A 20,627-nucleotide genomic window follows, 5' to 3' on the forward strand; every position below is an offset into this window, starting at 1 on the left:
AATTAACTCTTACATCAAAATATTATGTTACGTATTGTATTGAGGTGCTATGCGGCAGCTGGGTTAGCGGCACCTTTGACATGACTGATGTTTCCCCTAAGTAGGTGCCTAAGCAATACTTATAAGTTTAAGTGTGGTGTTGTTGCATACTTAAGTAGAAGTGTATTGTATATAAATGAGCAAATAAAAAAAATGTTTCTTTTCCCTCCCTTCTTTCATAAACAAGAGATAAGGCGTAAGCGTGGTGTCTGACATAAGCATAATAAAAGTTAATTTATGGGGGGCTAAACTAAATTTGGGGGCACTAGGCAGATCTTTGCACCCCGGCAGCGCATATGCTAAAGAGTGCGCTGGGATGGACCAAAATAGTCCTACGAAAGTAGACTGGCAGAATAAGCTAATAGAATTTGTGGAATTAGCCATGTTGACTGCATAGATAAAGAAATCAGGATGAGTCTGCTATAGAAGAGGAGTGGGAATACTTTGGAGAATACTTAAAGAAAGAAATAACCATAAAAATTTCCAGGTAGGGCCAGATACGTGAGCAGTAGGGCAAATCAGGAAAGGGGGGACGTAATCAAGGAGATGCAGCTCAACAAGGGTTGAATCAGATCCCATGGAGGAATGTGTGGAGAAGCCAAAGAGTGTAGGATAAAGGATGATAACTGTATAATGGGTGTATTGTTATGTATAATGCATCAATAAACAAACATGTTCTTACTGCAGTATTTATTTTTATTTATATATTTGACAAAATTCAATTACGACCTAATCAGCAAAACCCTGTAAGCAATTTATATATAACACCACAGAATATTAAGCAAAATAGCAATAAAATAAACTGTTTCAAACTAATTGACATGGAAATAGAAATAAATGCCGTTTTAAAAACAGATATACGTCAATCCCTGGAATAAATCAGTCAGTAGAGCACAAGACTCTCAGGTTAGAGCCCCACATTGGGCAAAAGCTTCCGGCATTGCAAGGGGTTGGACTCGGTGACCCTCATTATCCCTTCCAACTATACAGTTATGATTCTATATACCGTATTTTTTGCCCTATAGGACACACTTTTTCCCCTCCAAAAATGAAGGGGAAATGTGTGTGCGTCCTATGGGGCGAGTGCAGGCTTTCACTGAAGCCTGGAGAGCGAGAGGGGTCGGTGCGCACCGACCTCTCTTGCTCTCCAGGCTTCAGCAGAGCCGCAGCGCCAGCCCCACAAGGTCGGGGGACAGTGGGGAGGTGGAACGCCGCCATCCCGCTGTCTCCCGATGTGGTTTGGAGGCTTCTCCCGCCACCAGCCCCGCAAGCTCCGGGGACAGTGGGGAGGCGCAGCGCTTCTTCGCGCTGTCCCCGGACCTGGTCTGCAGGCGGGCAGAAGAGCGCTTCTCTCCGCTGCCGGCCCCACAAGCGCCTGGGGGGGGAAAATAATTCTTTTTTCTTTATTTCCCCCCCAAAAAACCTTGGTGCGTCCTATGGGCCGGTGCGTCCTATGGGCCGAAAAATACAGTAATTCCATGTTAAAATTCTGTGTTAAAACTATGTATCTGGGTAGGCTTGCCTAAACAAAAAAGGTTGTTAGCAGGCCCTGAAAACTTCAAAGAGCCAAAGCAGAGGACTGATACCTTGTAAATATGGAATGGAAGGGGCACTATTCATTCTGAATAATATCAGCACAAACTGAAGTAGTTGATTGGGTACATAAGGAGTAAGGCAATGAGTAAGGAGTAAGGCTCGCTCACAGGTGCTTATAATATCAGTGGAAACAGTTGGTAACCGCCTTTAATTTTAACCTGAAGATTGCCACTTGTCCAGTTTTAATTTTAATTTGTTTGAATTAATTGTGGGATGTATCTTAATTTATTGATCGCTTGTTCTTATGCATTGTCTTACTTGCATGATGTTAGCTGCTTTGAGCCCGGCTTTGGCCGAGGAGGCTGGGATATAAATAAAAATATTTTTTATTATTATTATTATTATTATTATTATTATTATTATTATTATTATTATTATAGTAAACTGGTTCAAGGGCTTTATATACTAATAGCAACACCTTGAATTTACCCAACTAAAGGTGAACTTAAACAGACTTGTTGATTTTGAATGCATGCATACCTTCCAATGAAAATAGGGACATCCCATTCCATAATAATAATAATACAGTAATAATAATAATAATAATAATGCTATTATTTATACCCTAGCCATTTGGCATTTACCAGATGCTATTAAGGCTGCACAGGAAAATATCACTCTATGATCGCATTGGCTTCAGATGCCCTTTTTTCTATCTTCTTCTTCCAGGTTTTCCTAACCGAATATACTGGGCCTCTTCTAATCTATCTGCTCTTTTACCTTCGCCTCTCAAGTATTTACGATGCAAAGGAGAGCGCAAGAAGTCTACGCCATCCTGTAGTTCAGTGAGTAAGAATGGTCTGTGCTCAAGGATGATATGATGTGATGATGCCCTCTTAGAGCAAAGACAGACAAACATGTGAGTTAATCAGGTTTAGTGGAGGTGGTATACCATGGTTGCCTCAATCTGATTCATCCAGTGCTTTTTCCCCCTGGGGGTACGCAGGGGTACGCATACCCCTCAACATTTATGAATCTAATGGGTAAGGGTAAAGGTAAAGGGACCCCTGACCATTAGGTCCAGCCGTGACCGACTCTGGGCTTGCGGCGCTCATCTCCCTTTACTGGCTGAGGGAGCCGGTGTACAGCTTCCAGGTCATGTGGCCAGCATGACTAAGCCGCTTCCGGCGAACCAGAGCAGTGCACGGAAACGCCGTTTACCTCCCCACCGGAGTGGTATCTATTTATCTACTTGCACTTTGATGTGCTTTCGAACTGCTAGGTGGGAAGGAGCAGGGATCGAACAACGGGAGCTCACCTTATCATGGAGATTCGAACTGCCGACCTTCTGATCGGCAAGTCCTAGGCTCTGTGGTTCAACCCACAGCGCCACCCGCGTCCCTTTTAGGAAATATTTAAAGGTAAAGGTAAAGGTACCCCTGCCCGTATGGGCCAGTCTTGACAGACTCTAGGGTTGTGCGCTCATCTCACTCTATAGGCCGGGAGCCAGCGCTGTCCGCAGACACTTCCGGGTCACGTGGCCAGCGTGACGAAGCTGCTCCGGCGAACCGGCACCAGAGCAGCACAGAGCAGCACACAGAACGCCGTTTACCTTCCCGCTAGAAAGCGGTACCTATTTATCTACTTGCACTTTGATGTACTTTCGAACTGCTAGGTGGGCAGGAGCAGGGACTGAGCAACGGGAGCTCACCTTGTCGTGGGGATTCGAACCGCCGACCTTCTGATCGGCAATTCCTAGGCTCTGTGGTTTAACCCACAGCGCCACCTGTGTCCCTTTTAGGAAATATTTAGGGGACGCCAAATTTTGTCCTTACTCGGGGTACCAAATTACCAAAGTTCACCCTGGATATGGTCACTTGAATTTCTACCCCAGACAGACAGAATGTTGGGAGGATTATCATAGGTAAGCAATTATAAACAAACTACAGACCTGATTGGTTTTGATGGACTAATGCAACATTGATAAAATGATTCCCTTCTGATCAGCAAGTCCTAGGCTCTGTGGTTTAACCCACAGTCCCACCTGCGTCCCGAATCTAACAGGAGAACTAAAAAAATCAAAATTTTAATTTCTTCTCTAGCATGGTGAATCATCAGTTGTGTTTAAGAGCACGGTGATTCGGCATTTCCGTTGCTGCAACCCCCGATGGCGGCCTCATTTCCTGTCAGGTGTATCCTGAGACTCAGACGGAATGAGAATACCCCTAAACATTTTTTTTTAAAAAAAGCACTGGATTCATGGATGGGTTAGCCATGTCATTTACAAACACACCCACCCTTCAAATCTGTATTTATTTATGAATTTTATGCTGGGTAATATGTGTAAAGGAAAAACTTGAGCCCATAAGCTTATGCAAGATTTTTAGACCCCCCCCCTTTAAACATAGGCATATAATTGCAAACAAAAATCAAGCTAAAAGTAATCACAAAAACAGTCATAAAAGCAAGAAGAATAAAAACTACAAGATAATGAAAATATATTCCATGGTGGAAAACAAGGTTCACATTTATACCAAACATATCAAATAATCATGAATGTTGGCAAATGAACGCATATTTAGTGGGAATGTGCCAACGATGAGATTGTTTGGTCATATAAATCATAAATGTCCCCCAAGCAGTAGCAAAGTCTGAGGGGTTCCCATCACCCATGGCAACATGTATGAATCAGTTTTTTGGAAATGGCAATGAACATGACTTTCCATGGATCTACAGAATAACAAGATGCCGCCTTCTACCCTGGAAGGATCACAAAAGCCAATATGTTCCTCGTACATGCCTTACAACCCTAACACCATAAGGGGAAACCAGACTTTATGATATGAAGTTTCTAGTGCATATTCTTTCCCTTTTAGAGAGGTTCAAGGAGGGTGAGGTCTTGACTGGTGGACTTTTTAGATCTTGAGGAATATTTAACCTATACAGTGGTACCTCTGGTTGCGAACGGGATCCGTTCTGGAGCCCTGTTCACAACCTGAAAGGAACACAACCTGTGTCTGCATGTCTGCACACATGTGGGTCATGATTCGCCACATCTGCACATGCACAAGTGGTGAAACCCAGAAGTAACCCTTATGTGCTGCCGGACATAACCTGAAAAAACGTATCATGAAGCAAACATAACAAGAGGTATGACTGTACCAGGCATGTCCAACAGGTCAATCGCAATTTACCGGTCGATCGCGGGGTGTCAGTGGTAGATCATGGTCGATTGCGGGTCTGTTTGCAAAAGTCCCGCCACCCCCAAAAAAGAAAAACGTCCACAACTGATTTGTCTCCCCTTAAAAAAAGTTCAACAACTTTGGCTGGCAATGACCATCTGTAGATCGCTGCCAGTATTTTAATACTTTGAGTAGATCGCTGTCTCTTGGGAGTTGGACATACCTGACCTATACAATGCAGATTGTGGATGGCTTCTCTAAGATAACCTATTGAGTTAATGGGAGAAAGCAAGCCTCTTAACCAGTTCAGGGTAGTAGGTGAGATTTAAAGATGGCTACATCAAACATTGCAATGAATTTTTTGCTTGGATTTTTTTAACCTTTACTCCCTTCTCTTTCTAATTTCTGCAGCCTGGCCTGCTTCTGTCATTGTTTACACTATGCCAGGCATCTACTGGAGACACTCTTTGTGCATAAGATTTCGGAAGGGCACACTCCCCTGAAAAATATGATCAAGGTGATTTTCATATGTAACATATTATACCGTAGAACTGATTGAGAAAAGCCACTCTGAGAACTTTGTTGCAGAGCAGCCTATACAGTAAATATTGCAGACAAATGAATGAATGGTGAATATGTGCTACGTGATAAGTGAATATGTGCTACGACTAATGTCACTCACCTGGTTGTCGGAGCCGGGTAGGAATTTTTCCGCTTGGCAAATTGGCACCAGCCTTTTGGTTTTCGCCTACCCAGTAGCAATCGTCACAACTTTGTAAGGTTGGGCATTGGGTAAGCCTTGTCATGGGAGGGGCATCCCGTTAAAGGGATCCGGGGGTGTGGTTCCTGTCTGAAGGCTGGTTGTGGGCTAGGGCCATGCCATGACCCCAACGGTGATCCTGGGGGTGCTCTTAATTGATGTATATCATAGGGCTCTCCCTATTGTGGTTGACCCTTGAGACTTCCTGCAGACAGGCAGGAGTCAGGATATAGTCTTCCTTCACCCAGTTGCCTAAGCCAACCCTCTCACATCTATAATCGATAAAGTTGTGGCCTAATTTATCCCATTAACCCAACATATTCTTGTCTGTGCGTTTGTTTCTGGGGAAACTGCGCGGCCCGGCACCTTGCCACGCAACTCACCTGCCTGGTGTTGATGCCCTCAGGCCTCTCTCTTCTTTCCCAGTCAGTCTGCTGCCACTCCACTGCTTTAGGAACATTATCTCGGTGATGGTTACAACAACCCCAAAAGTCAGGCCACTACTCCTATTCCCATATTACGGTTGGGAGAGATGATTCACGTAAGATCCTCCCTCTATTGTGTGGGCAGGTAATCCCTCCCCTACCTGGCCTGGTCTCCTTGGCAACTCTTCCCCCAGGTGGGATTGGACAACTGACTGAGGTAGGCAGAGACCTCCAGGTATCCCACCTGAGGGAAGGCAAAGCCGAGCCTATGCTGTTGGGGCCGCTCCAGATCTAGGGGCTGCACGCGTCCACGCAAAGGGTGCCCCCCGTTTTAAGTGGGGAGCGGTCATTCTGAAAAAGTTGCCTTTCCTTCACCAGTAACTGCAACCAGTCTCCAGACACTTATAAGAGCAGGGATTCCAGGTTAGGAGATGTTTTCCATTGGGGGGCGGGGCGGGGGGTGAGAATCACTAGCTTTTTTTCTTTCTTTTTGGTAAATTCAATATCTTTTGTGCTGGGCACCTTTAACTATTATTTTTTTAAATAGTTTTTCGTGTTTTAAAATTTTACAATCAATTATCCAACAATCAACATAAAAACAAGATTCCAAGGAATCTCCTGAACTTCCTTCCTCCCCTTTGTGGGTCCTTATATTAACCCTTTCCTCCTGCATCTTTTATATCAATCCAAATCTTTTACATCTCCATTATATCCAAAATTCAACATTAAACCACAAGTGTTATTCCAATCCTACCAATGATTTTAGTTATTTATAATGGTTTTTAAGGTAAATTATGTATTTTCCCAATTCCTTATTAAAATTTTGAACTTCCAGGTTTCTGATTCTTCCAGTCATTTTTGCCATTTCGGCATAATCCATCAACTCAATCTGCCGTTCTTCTTAGGTAGGGACTTTATCTTCTTTCCATCTCTGGGCCAATAATATCCAAGACATAAATAGTCTTTCCCTGACAGATAAATCTGGTAATATCTTTTTGCCATTCTCTGAAGTGACCTGCATCAAGGGTATAGATTCAAACAAAAACAACATTTTTGGCAATATATTAATTATAATGACCGATATCCTTCCCAAGAATGATAGTTCATCCCTCCCCACACCTCTAATTTTTTCTTTATTGTAGAGTTATCCTTAGAAATATTTCACTAGCTAAATTGATGCAGTGCTTGAGGCTTGTCTAGTACCTTCTTGGGTCCCAGCTGAAGTGCCCTCCGAGAGGATGTTTTCTCCCATTAGGGTTGAGCCAGCAAATGGAACGAGCTTCAATCCATACTCTGGGGAGTACATAGATGCCTTCATGTCCTCCTCCTGTATATCCTTGCCTTGCAGCCCAGGGAGTTTCCTCCTACAATATAGGTTGCACTCTAGACTACGTACCTTCCAAGGACTCTCCTTTCACTCAGATCTAGGGACCCCTCTCCTTGGATTCTGTGCTCTGCCTTCTGCTCTTCACCACTTCATCCCCTTTTGAGGTGGCCTGGGAGATGGAGAAAGATGCTGTCTCCATTCCCCACCAAAACGAGGACTGCAAGCTTCTCACCCTCAAAAGGTCTGCTGTGCCAGCTGTCATAGCAAGGTTGTTATGGCTTGCAGAAAAGTGACAGGTGACTTGATAAGGAGTGATATAGTGAAAGCCCAGCTCAGTAAAAGTGGTAGGAGAAACAGAGTCTTCATTTTCCTCTCATCTGTAAAAGGCATCATCTTGTTCACTTGAAGAGCCTGGTGGGGTTTTGTGGCACAACAGGTGACAGCAGCGTTATCAAAGAGATTGCACATCCAACTGAATAGCTGGGACCAGCAGAGACTGAGTTGGCTGCAAAGCATTATGACATCACAATGGGGACTGTTTCTCAGCCTCTGCTGTTGCTAGGCAAACTTTAAAAGTGCATTTTCTTGAAAAGGAGAATAGTTACAACAATTCTTGCTCCTCTGTTGAGTATTTTATCTACTTGGCAAAATTTAAATACTACCAGATTATAATAAAACTCCTGAGTGGTTTACAAAACACAACATTAAAATTATCAATATGACCATTAAAAACATGTAAAAACATTAAAAAGATAATTAAAACCAACAGTATATTATTATTGTTGTTGTTGTTGTTGTTGTTATACCCCACCTTTTCCCCTGACAGGGACTCAAGGCAGTTTAAAGATTAAAACAAAAATAGCTAAAAACTTAGGGGGGAAGGTAAAAGGTAAAGGTACCCCTGCCCGTACGGGCCAGTCTTGCCAGACTCTGGGGTTGTGCGCCCATCTCACTTAAGAGGCCAGGGGCCAGCGCTGTCCGGAGACACTTCCGGGTCACATGGCCAGTGTGACATCGCTGCTCTGGTGAGCCAGAGCTGCACACGGAAACGCCGTTTACCTTCCCGCTAGAAAGCGGTCCCTATTTATCTACTTGCACCCGGAGGTGCTTTCGAACTGCTAGGTTGGCAGGCGCTGGGACCGAGCAGCGGGAGCGCACCCCGCCACAGGGATTCGAACCGCCGACCTTTCGATCAGCAAGTCCTAGGCGCTGAGGCTTTAACCCACAGCGCCACCTGTGTCCCATTTAGGGGGGAAACCAATGACTAAAAAACAATTAAACATGGATACAATTAAAACTGTATATATGCACATAATATATATATATTAAGACCATACAAATAATTATAATAAAAACAGCATGGCGCCTGCCCCTTCATTAAAAGCAGTGAGTTCTCAAAATCCTGGTGGAACAAGAAAGTCTTCACCTTCCATCAGAAAGACAGCAGTCCAACTTCTCTAGTGACTGAGTTTCAAAGTCTGGGAGCATCCACAAGGATGGCCCTCTTTCACCTAAACTAAAACGCCTAAAAAGATTAAAACACATGCCAACCTTTGACGTGCCTGGGCAGCCTTTTACTAAACCAAAAGTGTAGGTGCTGCCATACTAAAATATTGATTTCTTACAAGTGCGGAGCAAGTATTATGTGGCACATGTAACAGGGAAAGTTCTGGGGATCTAAGTGGTCAAGTGAGCATGTATGGGGTATGGAACTTAATGGACATTATGGGACAGAGTCTGGAATCTGAGAGTTCAGAGAGCAGCCCATACTGGAGAAGACCCCAGGGGTTTATCTCTGATATTGCTTGAGGGAGCCAAAGAAGAACAGGAAAACCCGAGGGGAATCTCAGCAGCAATGTGATTGAGTAGAGGGAAAATTCAGGGAGACTTGGGTTGAGTAAGAATAAGGCAGGTTTCCCCAACCTGGTGCCCTCCATGTGTTGTTGGGCTACAGCTCCCAATTGGCCATGCTGGGTGGTGCTGATGAAATTTGCTGTCCAAAACATTTGGAGCACTGTAGGTTAGGGAGGATTGAACTAGTGAATAGGCAAGTGCTAGGAGTGCTCACTGGAAGGACAGATCCTGAAGCTGAGGCTGCAATACTTTGACCACCTCATGAGAAGAGAAGACTCTCTGGAGAAAACTCTGATGTTGGGAAAGATGGAGGACACAAGGAGTAGGGGATGACAGAGGACAAGATGGTTGGGCAGTGTTCTCGAAGCTACCAACATGAGTTTGACCAAACTGTTGGAGCCAGTGGAAGACAGGAGTGCCTGGCGTCCTCTGGTCCATGGGGTCATGAAGAGTCAGACACGACTAAATGATTAAACAACAGCAACCCTTGCTTTTTCCTGTAGGACTAATTGCAGGCATTAACAGTCATCAGCAGGTTTTTCATACCCATTGAGTCAATCACCCATCTCCTACTACCCTTCTGAGAAAAACCTTACCACACCCTCCCACTATATATAAGGGTCTGTTGACTTCTGTTTCAGTGTATTTGAAGAAGTGTGCATGACCAAACTGCGGGAGGCAGTGAAAAACAGGAGTGCCTGACATGCTCTTGTCCATGGGGTCACAAAGAGTCGGACACGACTAAATGACTAAACAACAAGGAGCCAGGAGAAGCCCTCTCTACTGGAAAGGACTTGTCACAAAGTCAGGGCAGCAGAGTGAGGAAGGACTACCAGTGTCAGGCTTCAGGGAATCTGCTCTCCCTCCCTCATGGCAGGCTGCCAGTAATGGAAAAACAAGAAGCTCTTACCAAGGTCTTTTATTCCATATTCACACAGAGAGACGTAGACATCTCTTGGGTAATGGCATTACTCCAAGTAATCTCCTCCCCCCCCTTCACTTCTCAGTCATCAACAGCCCCCAGCCCCCTTACGGTGTCTGCATACGGACAATTGCCTCTGGGCTCTCTGCTCTCCTACTTTCATTGACCACTTGGTTCTGGGTGAAGGGAGGTCTGGAATGCTCTCTAGTGATAATGTGTCAGCCAGCTGTTCCTGCTCTCCTTTTCCCATTATTTCCCAGCTTTGCCCCTCTTCTATCTCTGAGGTGTGACCCTCTGCAAACCACCATTGTAAATCTATACCAGGCTTCCTCAACCTCAACCCTCCAGATGTTTTGAGACTACAATTCCCATCATCCCTGACCACTGGTCCTGCTAGCTAGGGATCATGGGAGTTGTAGGCCAAAAACATCTGGAGAGCCGCGGTTGAGGAAGCCTGATCTATACTATCCTCCTCTTCTCAGGAAGATTCAGGAGAAGGGGGGGGGTGTCTCCACAATTCCTCCTCTGATGTCCAGTCCCTGACAACCAGTTACCAGAGCATCAGCATCCAATAAACAGATGTGTGTATCTGTGGAGACAGTAGTTCATTTTGGTATATCCTTTCATCATCTCTATGTTCTCATTACAGGGTTGCACTTTTTACTGGGGGTTCACGTCTTGGCTTGCTTACTACATCAATCACCCGCAGTACACTCCTCCATGTAAGTAATGCAAAGGGCACGTGTTGCACTAGAAACTTGTCTCGCGCTACAAGAATTGGCCTCTAGAGTTTGAGGCCTAGGACCCTCGTACTTATGGGACCGCCTCTCCTGGTATGTCATGCAGAGGACCCTAAGGTCCATGAATAATAATAGCTTAAAGGTCCCAGGCCCTAAGGAAGCCAGGCTATTCTCTACCAGGGCCAGGGCTTTTTCAGTGACGGCTCCAACCTGGTGGAATGCTCTGTCCCACAAGACTAGGGCCCTGCAGGACTTGATCTCCTTCTGCAGGGCCTGTAAGACAGAGCGATTCCGCCTGGCCTTCAATTTGCATTAGCCTGATCCTCTATTCCCTTTTCCCTTTCCTCTTCTATGAAGAATCCCTTTCTGGGACTACACATTTAAATTCTTCCCTGGTCTCCTTGCTGGCCCTAAGAGGACTTGGCCAGTTAGCCCTGGTGATCATTAGATGTCTACTGACTGGGTTCTCCCCCCCCCCCCCAAAAAAATGACCCCCTGAATATTTGAATTTTATTGATATTGATGCTGCATTTTATGTTATATTTTATGCTGTTTTAAAGTCACATTTTAATCAATGTTTTATATTTGCTGTTAGCCACCCTGAGCCAAGTTTTTAAAGCGGGAAGGGCAGGGTATAATTATAATTATTATAATAATAATTATTATTATTATTAGGGGCTGTTTTTCCTTTTTTCAAGTCAGGATTTCAGAATTCCACACCAAAACAGGATGGAAATTTCTAGCAACGTTTCAGATATTAGATGGGAAAGGAGGGAAGGAATGCAGAGGTCTAGCTTTAGAATCCAACCCAGTGAAGGGTCAGTAAAAAATACTGTCCCCGTGCTGAGGAGAGAATCGGAGTGGATAACATTCCCCACTCTAGAGAATTGACAGAGGATGAATTCAGACCATATTGTAGTTGGGGTGTAACTTTCCCTCATCCCAACAAGCCCACAAGGGTAAAATTAGTTGTGAATTAGGAGACCTTATACATGGAAATCAATATATTTTCATAAGATGCTGACAGCATTTTCTGTCTCTTGGAGCAAAACATGCAGGAGCCATGCAGAGACATGGAGAGAGATTGCATTGATATCCCACAAATTCTGGATTGTACCACTTTATTATAAAAGCGGGAGGCTGTTCATATGCCTTGCATATTATAATAAACTAATACACGGGGGGGGGGGGGAGGTTAAACTAGCCCCCTCTCTGACATTCTAGTTTTAAAACTATTCAGATTCTCAGTCAGATCCAGATTAGACCCTCCTAAGATGTGCTAAGGACAGTATTTCACCACAGCTTCTGACGAAACTAGAAATGAAGAGAACTCAGCTCTGCTAAAAACTGCATTGAGTGTATATCATTGCATTCAGAGCTTTGTTGTAGCATCTCAGACTTCAGTCTCTGTCATGGAATTGTTTGGACCCCTCTCCATTTCTTAAGTTGCATGATTGAGGAAGGGCAGTTTTGGTGAGGGTTCAAAGGCACCAAAGGCACCGCCAGGCCCTGGCATGTTATTATTAATAATAATAATTTATTATTTATACCCCACCCATCTGGCTGGGTTTCCCCAGCCACTCTGGGCAGCTTCCAACAAAACACAAAAATACAATAACTTATTAAACATTAAAAGCTTCCCTAAACAGGGCTGCCTTCAGATGTCTTCTAAAAGTTTGGTAGTTATTTTTCTCTTTGATATCTGGTGGGAGGGCATTCCACAGGGCGGGTGCCACTACCAAGAAGGCCCTCTGCCTGATTCCCTGTAACTTGGCTTCTCGAAGTGAGGGAACCACCAGAAGGCCCTTGGTACTGAACCTCAGTGTCCGGGCAGAACGATGGGGATGGAGACGCTTCTTCAGGTATACTGGACCGATGTCATCACTATGGGATGCTATAGGGATGCCATCACTGTGATTCAGGGTCTGCAGGACATGATCCAATCTGGAGTTTAATTTAAATTCTGGGGTGACTGTCAGATTTCTAAAAAATTAATATTTTTGCTCCAAAATAGTTTTTCTGAAATATGCAACCTTCTTTTGGAAACCTGTGGCAGTATAATAGTCTTCTCTATAAAGAGACATAGCAATAGAAGTTTCATAGTTAGGCAACATGTGAAATGAATTTGGTTCTGTGATGGTTATAGGGGTTGCTCGTGCGTAAGTTGCTGCCACTCCTGGCTAGGTTGCCTGGTTAAACCTTTTCTGTCTGGACAGCCCTTCACTTCGTGGCTGTTTCAGTCGCTAGCAGAATCCGTCAGTGGGCGTTTCTTGAACCTCTTCCAGCAAAGAAGTTCTTTGATGCCAAGTCTCCGCCTACTCTCCCTGCGCGGAAGTCTTCTGCGCAGGGAGGGTGTGGGCAGCGGAGGACCCGTGCTCTCCCCGCTGGTCTCTGGCGAGGAGTCCTGGAGCCCCCTCGCCGATTCCCCCATCTGCCCCCCTTTATCCCTGGTGTTACGCTGATTTCCTTCCCCAGCCGATGAGCTGCCTCTCTCCCTGCTGGGCCCTTCTCCAGCATCACTTTGGAGCCTTGCCTCCACCTCTAGCTCCGATGGCAGTTCCCTGACAGGTTCCTGCCTGAGTTTGCGAGGCATTGCTTCATAAGGAGAGGCACACGTGAAAAAACTCCAGAGATGTCTAAAGATGAGGCTTCTAAGGCGAACAAGGCCTATTCACTACACAGTTTTACCTGTACTTATGTATCCCTCCGGATACGTAAACTTTGGGCTGCAAACACAGCAAACCGGAAGTTTATACTTCCGGGTTTCGCCACATGCGCAAGAGCAGAAGCACCCTGCACACCTCACACATACACACAAGCAGTGCCTCCAGATACGGACTTTTCAGGTTGCAGACAGACCCCTGGAACGAATTAAGTTCGTATCTGGAGGGTCGACTGTATAACCAAAGAAAGGCTTAAGTGGACTTCACATTACAGTGGTAGCTCTGGTTGCGAACCGGATCCGTTCCGGAGCTCCAGTCCGATCCCGAGGAATTCACAACTGGAAGGTGCCGCTTCTGTGCATGCATGAGGTGCATAGACTGCTTCTGTGCATGTGTGCGCAGCGAAACCCGGAAAAATACTTCCGGGTTTGCCACGTACTTATCCCAAAGGATACGTAACCGGAGATGAACGTAAGTAGAGATAGCACTGTATATGTAAGACTAAGGTGGGATCTAGACACATAGAAAACATTGTGAAAATGCTTTTATTAAAAAAAAAAAACTTTGAAAAATATATTGAATTTGCCATACCATTGCCATCTTGTATAATGCACCTTACAACACACTTGAAAGGTTTTAATTGCCGCTGTATATCTGAGTCCTAATTATGTTTTCATTCTGTTTTCTAGCGTTTGGGAACAAGCAAGTTACTATTTCTGCCCTTGTGTTTCTGGTATGTATGGGCAGGAAGTTGAATGTGGCGCACACACACAAACACACACACACGCACACACGCACACACACACACACAGACTTTTACATATACTCTCCCAAGACAGGTGAACTAAGAAGGGAGACACTTTCATTTTTTGTGCTGTTTCCTTGGTGAATATGTATTTGCACTTGCAAAAACAGCCTGATGCTCCTTTGTTAGTGCATGTACAGAATCTCCTTTTGCATTGCGAGCCAGATCAGAACTTTCTTCTTCTTTTTACCCTTTTTCATTTTGCCATTCTGACTTTTATTAATTAAATTCATAAATGTCATTACAGATTTAACTTCACACACACACACACACACACACACACACACATTCTTAAATTAGTTTAACTTAGAATGTAAATTTGACCTAATTCCACTCAGATTTCAGCTAAGCTAAAATCATATATCACTTATAATTATTACCTTTAATATACTTTCTAATACTTTCTTACAACCTAGCGTGCCAATTTTCCTTTATTTCTTAATATTTTATGTACACAAGGGTACATTCCAAATGAGACAATTGTGAACCTGGGCAACAAGTCTGCCTGCAAAAAGATGACAAAACTCTCCGTACCTTCACTATTAAAATACATCTTCCATGATTCCTCTCTGGATCAGGCTTGCACAATGTATGACCATCAAAGCCAAATATAGTCCGCTAGTGATGGATAGCAGTGTATTCAAGACTTCGTAAATCTCTTGGCTCTGCTGCCTGCCTAAGACTGTAAAAATTGTGTATGTGTGTGAAGCATCTGGCAGGGAACAGATATTGGCTGGTGGCTTGTACGTAGGCTGGGTAGTCCGACATTCTTGAAAGTAAATGCCATTGATATCTAAGGGTTATACTTCAAAGTAAATTCTCTGAGGACTGGGACATCGATTCAAGAAATGGATGAGGTCATTTGCGCAAGTCACCTTGTTGTTGATGTTACCAGGGCTCTGCAATGTGTGAGCAGTATATTTTCCTTTCTTGATGCCCATGTTCTTTCAAATCGTGAAAGCTCTGTGTGGGTCCTCCTATCTCTCCCAGTGGGTGTGAATGGAAAATTTGATGCGATTCTCCCTGGCTGATCTTATTTTATATTTAGGCATTCTTCTAGACTGCCTTTCTTCTCAAGGGATCTCAGAGTGGTGCATAAAGCACCTTCATCTTCCCCATCATTGTGGGGACAAGCTAAATTTATGATTCTACAGTTAAAGCCTGAAAATCTAATGCTTTTTTATTTTTGCATTATTATTTTTTTCAGTTGTGTGAAGCTGGGAATCATTTTATCAATGTTGCATTAGTCCATCAAAACCAATCAGGTCTGTAGTCTGTTTCCAATTGCTTACCTATGATAATCCTCCTAACGTTCTGTCTGTCTGGGGTAGAAATTCAAGTGACCATATCCAGGGGTGAACTTGTCAGCATCGCCCTTGAGCCAGTGTACCAACTGGACTCATGCACTACAGCCCCGACAGGGCTAGGCGAGCTGGGTAGCACTGCTGGAGACCTCCTTTCCCACAGGAACTGGTCACAGTGCTGTGGACTCACAGCTTGGAGCTGAGAGCACCGGATTCACTGTCTCAATAATGCAGTCATTGCGCAGCAGCGTTTCGCAGAGTCTTGCAGAGTATAAACCACTCAGAGAGCAGCTCTGTAAAGTATCTTCTTTTATTCTATAACTACAGCTATAATACAAACTATATACAGAGTTAAATATTCTGAGCATACATCAATGCTACTCTGAGTGCCTGCAGCTGCTCTTAGCAGCAATCTTATCTCCAAATACTATCTCTTGCACTCACTCTCCGACACACTGACTCTCTCTCTCACACACAGAGACTCACTCACTTGACTAATTAAGTAGAGAGCAGTACATTGCTCCTCCTCTCTGTAGAGTCAGCAGAGACCTCAGGAGATGATCAGGAGATTCTTGGGTATGGGAGGGGTGAAATCTCCTCAGAACTTTGTTAATTTGGCACCCTGAGCAAGGACAAGATTTGGTGCCCCTTAAATATTTCCTAATTTTCACAATAATTCATTTGGGGGCAAGTCTGTGAACATTCATCATGTGTCCTTATTTACATATGTATACGATTACATAAGAACACTCAAAGTACGCATATCCCAATACAATGGCCTTTAACCTAGAGTCATACTTTGGCCCAGTAGAAATTTAAATTTCCAGGAAAGGGACTAGGCAGCAAGAGGACAAGCCAGAGTTTAGCATACTTGGAAACATAATTTATTACAGATATATAGGAATGGAGGACAAATGTGATTCACTACTCATTTAAAACAAAATCTATCAAATTCATACTGGTATGTGAACCGAAACACATCTATTTTTGAAATTTTCACCAGTCTGAATTTTGTTTTGAAGTTCTTTAACCACACAATGTTTACAAAAAACCATTAAGGGAAATTGCTTGCAAAAAACAAACAAACAGCATATTAAAATGTGTTTATTCGGAGAAATTCATGCAAAAATGTTGATTGATTCTTTTTTTAATTGCAAATTGCTGCAAAATATTGACAACCGAATTTAACATTGGGACACTGAGAAACTGTGAGAGATTTGACAGGTCCCTCGATCCCTACATTCAACCACGTTCAGCTCAAAGCAGACCCATTGAAATCAATGGACCCAAGTTAATAGTGTCTATTAATTTCAGTGGGTCTACTCTGATTTAGAATTCCCACATCAGATTTGACAAGCTCTTACAGCAGCAATACCATGTGCTGCTCTTTAGTAGGAAATACGCTATGCTAGAATTATTTTGCTGCCAGTTCCCTATGGTGGGAGTACCGCATTCTGCATCTACGCCACACGATTTAAAACACTTTGCAATTTGTTTAAAATAGTCCTTCCCCCCAACCACTCAAATCCTGGTAACTAAGATTGTGAATGTGAGAAGAATCCTTTTGTTAGTCCTTTCCATATCAGGGATCCTTGGTTCAGAAGCTGTCACAGTTAAAATGTGTTTGAAGCTGATTTCTATCTGTAGTGTGGTCAGTAGACGATAGAAATTCATAGGCTGGAATTGACTTCTCATTCCTCAAACTGTTATAATGAAATATTGGTCTTTTTTCTTTTCCTTATAGGCAATAAAGGCTCTTTCCCAAGCCCATCAATCAATCCTTTCACATGGTTGTTTCTGTTTGTTTCCTGCCCAAACTATACATATGAGGTATTATTATTATTATTATTATTATTATTATTATTATTATTATTTTATTTTCCCCCTTCTTGCCTTGCATCTGTGCCAGCTAGCTAAGCAAAAACTGTAAGTACTTTTAATTCACTTACAGATATCTCACTAGAATACCTAACTGTGAAGATACATAGAATTAAAGAGTTTAGGTTCAGTGAGAGAGAGGAGAATTGGTTTGAGAAGATATTGAATAATTTGGGCAGGTTTGAACAATTTGGGGCAATTAAAATGTTAAAAGTTAAATAAACCTTGTGGAGGGAGGAGTGTTAAGGTATATAGAAGTGTGCATATGGTTGATTTGAATATTTTATTATTGAATATTATTGGATATGTATATTATTGAATATGTATCCTCAATGTATCAGCCGCCTGGAGGGTTTCACTGTTTGTGTTTTGGTGGTTGGTAAAAATAAAATATTTAAAAAACTAAAAAAAACCCAAAACACCTTACAGATATCTCACAGTGAGTTCTGCTTTGATCCAGGTCGCTCACGGCTTCCAGAGGAGCTGTCTTTGAAAAAGGTGTTGGCTTATAAAATGAGCTTGTTTTACAAAAAAATAAAAATAAAATAAAAATGGTGTGGCGACCACACAGCGTCCCTGAACGTTTCACCATCTATTGATCCCTGTGCCACCACTTTATTTCTCGCTGCCACCACCCAGACCCTACCTGGTACAATACTGAGTCCAGTCAGGGTTAAATTGGAACATAAACCTCTGTTTATTTATTGCAGTTTAACAAGCGTGTGGTTTCATAAATGGTATCGGTCAATTACAGTCATGGGGTGCCTATCCAGACCTATAACTTCCGCTACCTGCTCTCCCTCACTAAACCACCTCTCAGATATTTCCTTGTCTTCCTAGCCCCTAACTGTTCCTGACTCAGCTTATTTCGCTACACTAACTCAACCTACCCATAGACTCTTTCTCAATTCACTCCCACTCCAACCAACCACCCAACTCCCAATGAACTCCCCCTTTTGCCCCTCCCAGAGCTGGTTTTATAGTCCCTCTGACTCTACCCCCTGGGTTCCAATTGGGTAACCTGTTTAACTATTTCACCTCCAGCACTCTCTCATATATGTTAACGTCACAGATGGTTTGTCCTGAATCTGTTGGAAGATTCAGGGCAGATAAAGCAAAGTACTTCTTCACACAGCATATGGGTAAACTATGGAACTCACTTCCCCCAGGGGGCCAAGGATGGCCACTGTCAGGGGCTCAGGAGCAGAGGCGCAGGGAAGAGAGGAGATGGAGAGCGAAGGGGAAGAATCCGAGGGGAGCGTAGGAGAAGATGACAGTGGCCCGAGAGATTCCATGAGCCTCTCCAGCGAATCGGAAGATTCACAGAAGGAGGCGCCTATGGCCAGGGCAAGGGGGGCCCCAAGAGGGACGCTCCAGGAGCAAGGGGCCAGCGGGGACTCCCAGAGCAGCAGTTGGAGATCAGGACCAGCTTCCCCACCAGAGCGTAGTGGGGGGGAAGAGTCCCAGGTAGCGGGGCCAGCGTATTCCCCGCCAGGGAGAGAAGATGAGTCAGGGCTGGCCACGCCTCCATCGGAGAGTCAGGCAAAGGAGGGGAGGTCAAGTCCAGCGAGCCTCCTGGAAGAGGGAAGCAGTGACAGGAGCAGTATAACGGTCAGGAGGAAGGTCACTGGGTTGGCGCGAGAGACAAGTTCAAATGTACAGGAGCGCGGGACAACAGAGAATGAGGATTGGGAACCAGGTCCTAAAGCCCGCCGGAGGCAGGGGGAGGAGTCAGGTGACTCAGCGTCAGAAGAGTCCAGAAAGGGGAATGCCACAGCGGGCAGGAGGACCCAGAGGAGGAGAGAGCAACGGAAGAGGTGGAGCAGGGCTAGGATCTTAAACTGGTGTCAGGGGGGAGGAGATTCAGACGGGACTTCGACGGTCTAGGTTTAAGACGTAGAGCTGCGCGCCGCGGCTTTGGAATGGAAGCTGAACTTCAATAAAGACTTTTGTACATAACGACGACCTGGCGTTGGTCCTCTGTGAGCTGGGACCTAGGGGCAGCTCTGACAGCCACCAACTTTGATGGCTTTAAAAGAGTATTAGACAAATTCATGGAGGAGACGGCTATCAATGGCTACAAGCCAGGATGGCTATACTCTTCTTCCACAGATGGAGGCAGCAAAGCTTTTGAATTCCACTTGCTTTAAACCACAGGAGAAGCAAATGTTCTTGTGCTCAGGTCCTGCGTTTTGGTTTCCCATAAGCATGTGTTTAGCTACTGTAAGAACATAATCTACGGGACAGCCTCTCCTGTCATGCCCCGCAGAGGACCTTAAGGTCCATGAATAACCATAGTTTTTCAGTGATGGCTCCGACCTGGTGGAATGCTCTGTTGCATGAGACCAGGGCCCTTCATAATTTAACCTCCTTCCATCAGCCCTGTAAGACAGAACTATTCTGCCTAGCCTTTAATTTGAATTCAGCCTGATCTTTTATTTCCCTTCTCTTCCTTCCCCCTCCCCTTTTATGAAGATTACTCACTCTGAGACCCCACAGCTAATTCTCCCATGGCTTCCTCGCTGGCCCAAGTAGGACCAATTCAGTCAGTTAGCCCTGGGGATTATCTACCGTATTTTTCGCTCTGTAGGACGCACCGGACCATAGGACAGGGAGAACAGGAGAGAAAAAAATCTCCCCCTCTCTGCTCAGCGCCCCTTCAGTGAAGCAGCAGGAGAAACAGAGCCCCTTCCATTTCTCCTCTTGCTTCGCTGAAGGGGCGCTGCGAAGAGAGGGAAAACTGTGCAGCGCCTCTCCAGAGAAGTGAAGCATGGAGAGCAAGATGGATCGTTGTGCACCAACCCCTCTCGCTCTCCAGGCTTCAGGCAGCTATCCGCAAGCCTTCGGAGAACAGCGGGAACTCCTGCTGCGCTCCAAAGGCTTGCGGATAGCTGCCTGAAGCCTCCGGAGCTCAGCGGGAGTTCCCGCTGCACTCTGCGGGCTTCAGGTGGCTTCAGCGAAAGCTACGTGAAGCCTCTGGAGCACGGAGGGAGCTCTCCCTCTGCGCTTCGGAGGCTTCCCGTAGCTATCGCTGAAGACAAGGAGCCTGCATTCGCTCCATAAGATGCACACACATTTCCCCTTAATTTTTGAAGGGGGAAAAGTGTGTCTTATAGGGCGAAAAATACGGCAATTGATTTTTTATTTTTGAATTTTGTTGTTATTCATTTTTTATACTGTATTTCATGCTGG

General features: G+C 44.5%; 1 protein-coding gene across 1 annotated transcript in view; it reads left to right on the plus strand.

Moving 5' to 3' along the window:
- TECRL (trans-2,3-enoyl-CoA reductase like) overlaps window positions 1-20,627 on the plus strand; it is a 41,641-nt gene that overhangs the window by 15,950 nt on the left and 5,064 nt on the right. The window contains exons 5-10 of the mRNA XM_081884319.1: window positions 2,305-2,420; window positions 5,169-5,274; window positions 10,695-10,767; window positions 14,138-14,181; window positions 15,461-15,518; window positions 17,302-17,387. Of these exons, the coding sequence (XP_081740445.1) occupies window positions 2,305-2,420; window positions 5,169-5,274; window positions 10,695-10,767; window positions 14,138-14,181; window positions 15,461-15,518; window positions 17,302-17,387 (483 nt within the window). The remainder of the gene's footprint in view (window positions 1-2,304; window positions 2,421-5,168; window positions 5,275-10,694; window positions 10,768-14,137; window positions 14,182-15,460; window positions 15,519-17,301; window positions 17,388-20,627) is intronic.

This window comes from Podarcis melisellensis (assembly GCF_964234715.1).
Source record: "Podarcis melisellensis genome assembly, chromosome: 13".
NCBI classification, from domain to species: Eukaryota; Metazoa; Chordata; class Lepidosauria; order Squamata; family Lacertidae; genus Podarcis; species Podarcis melisellensis.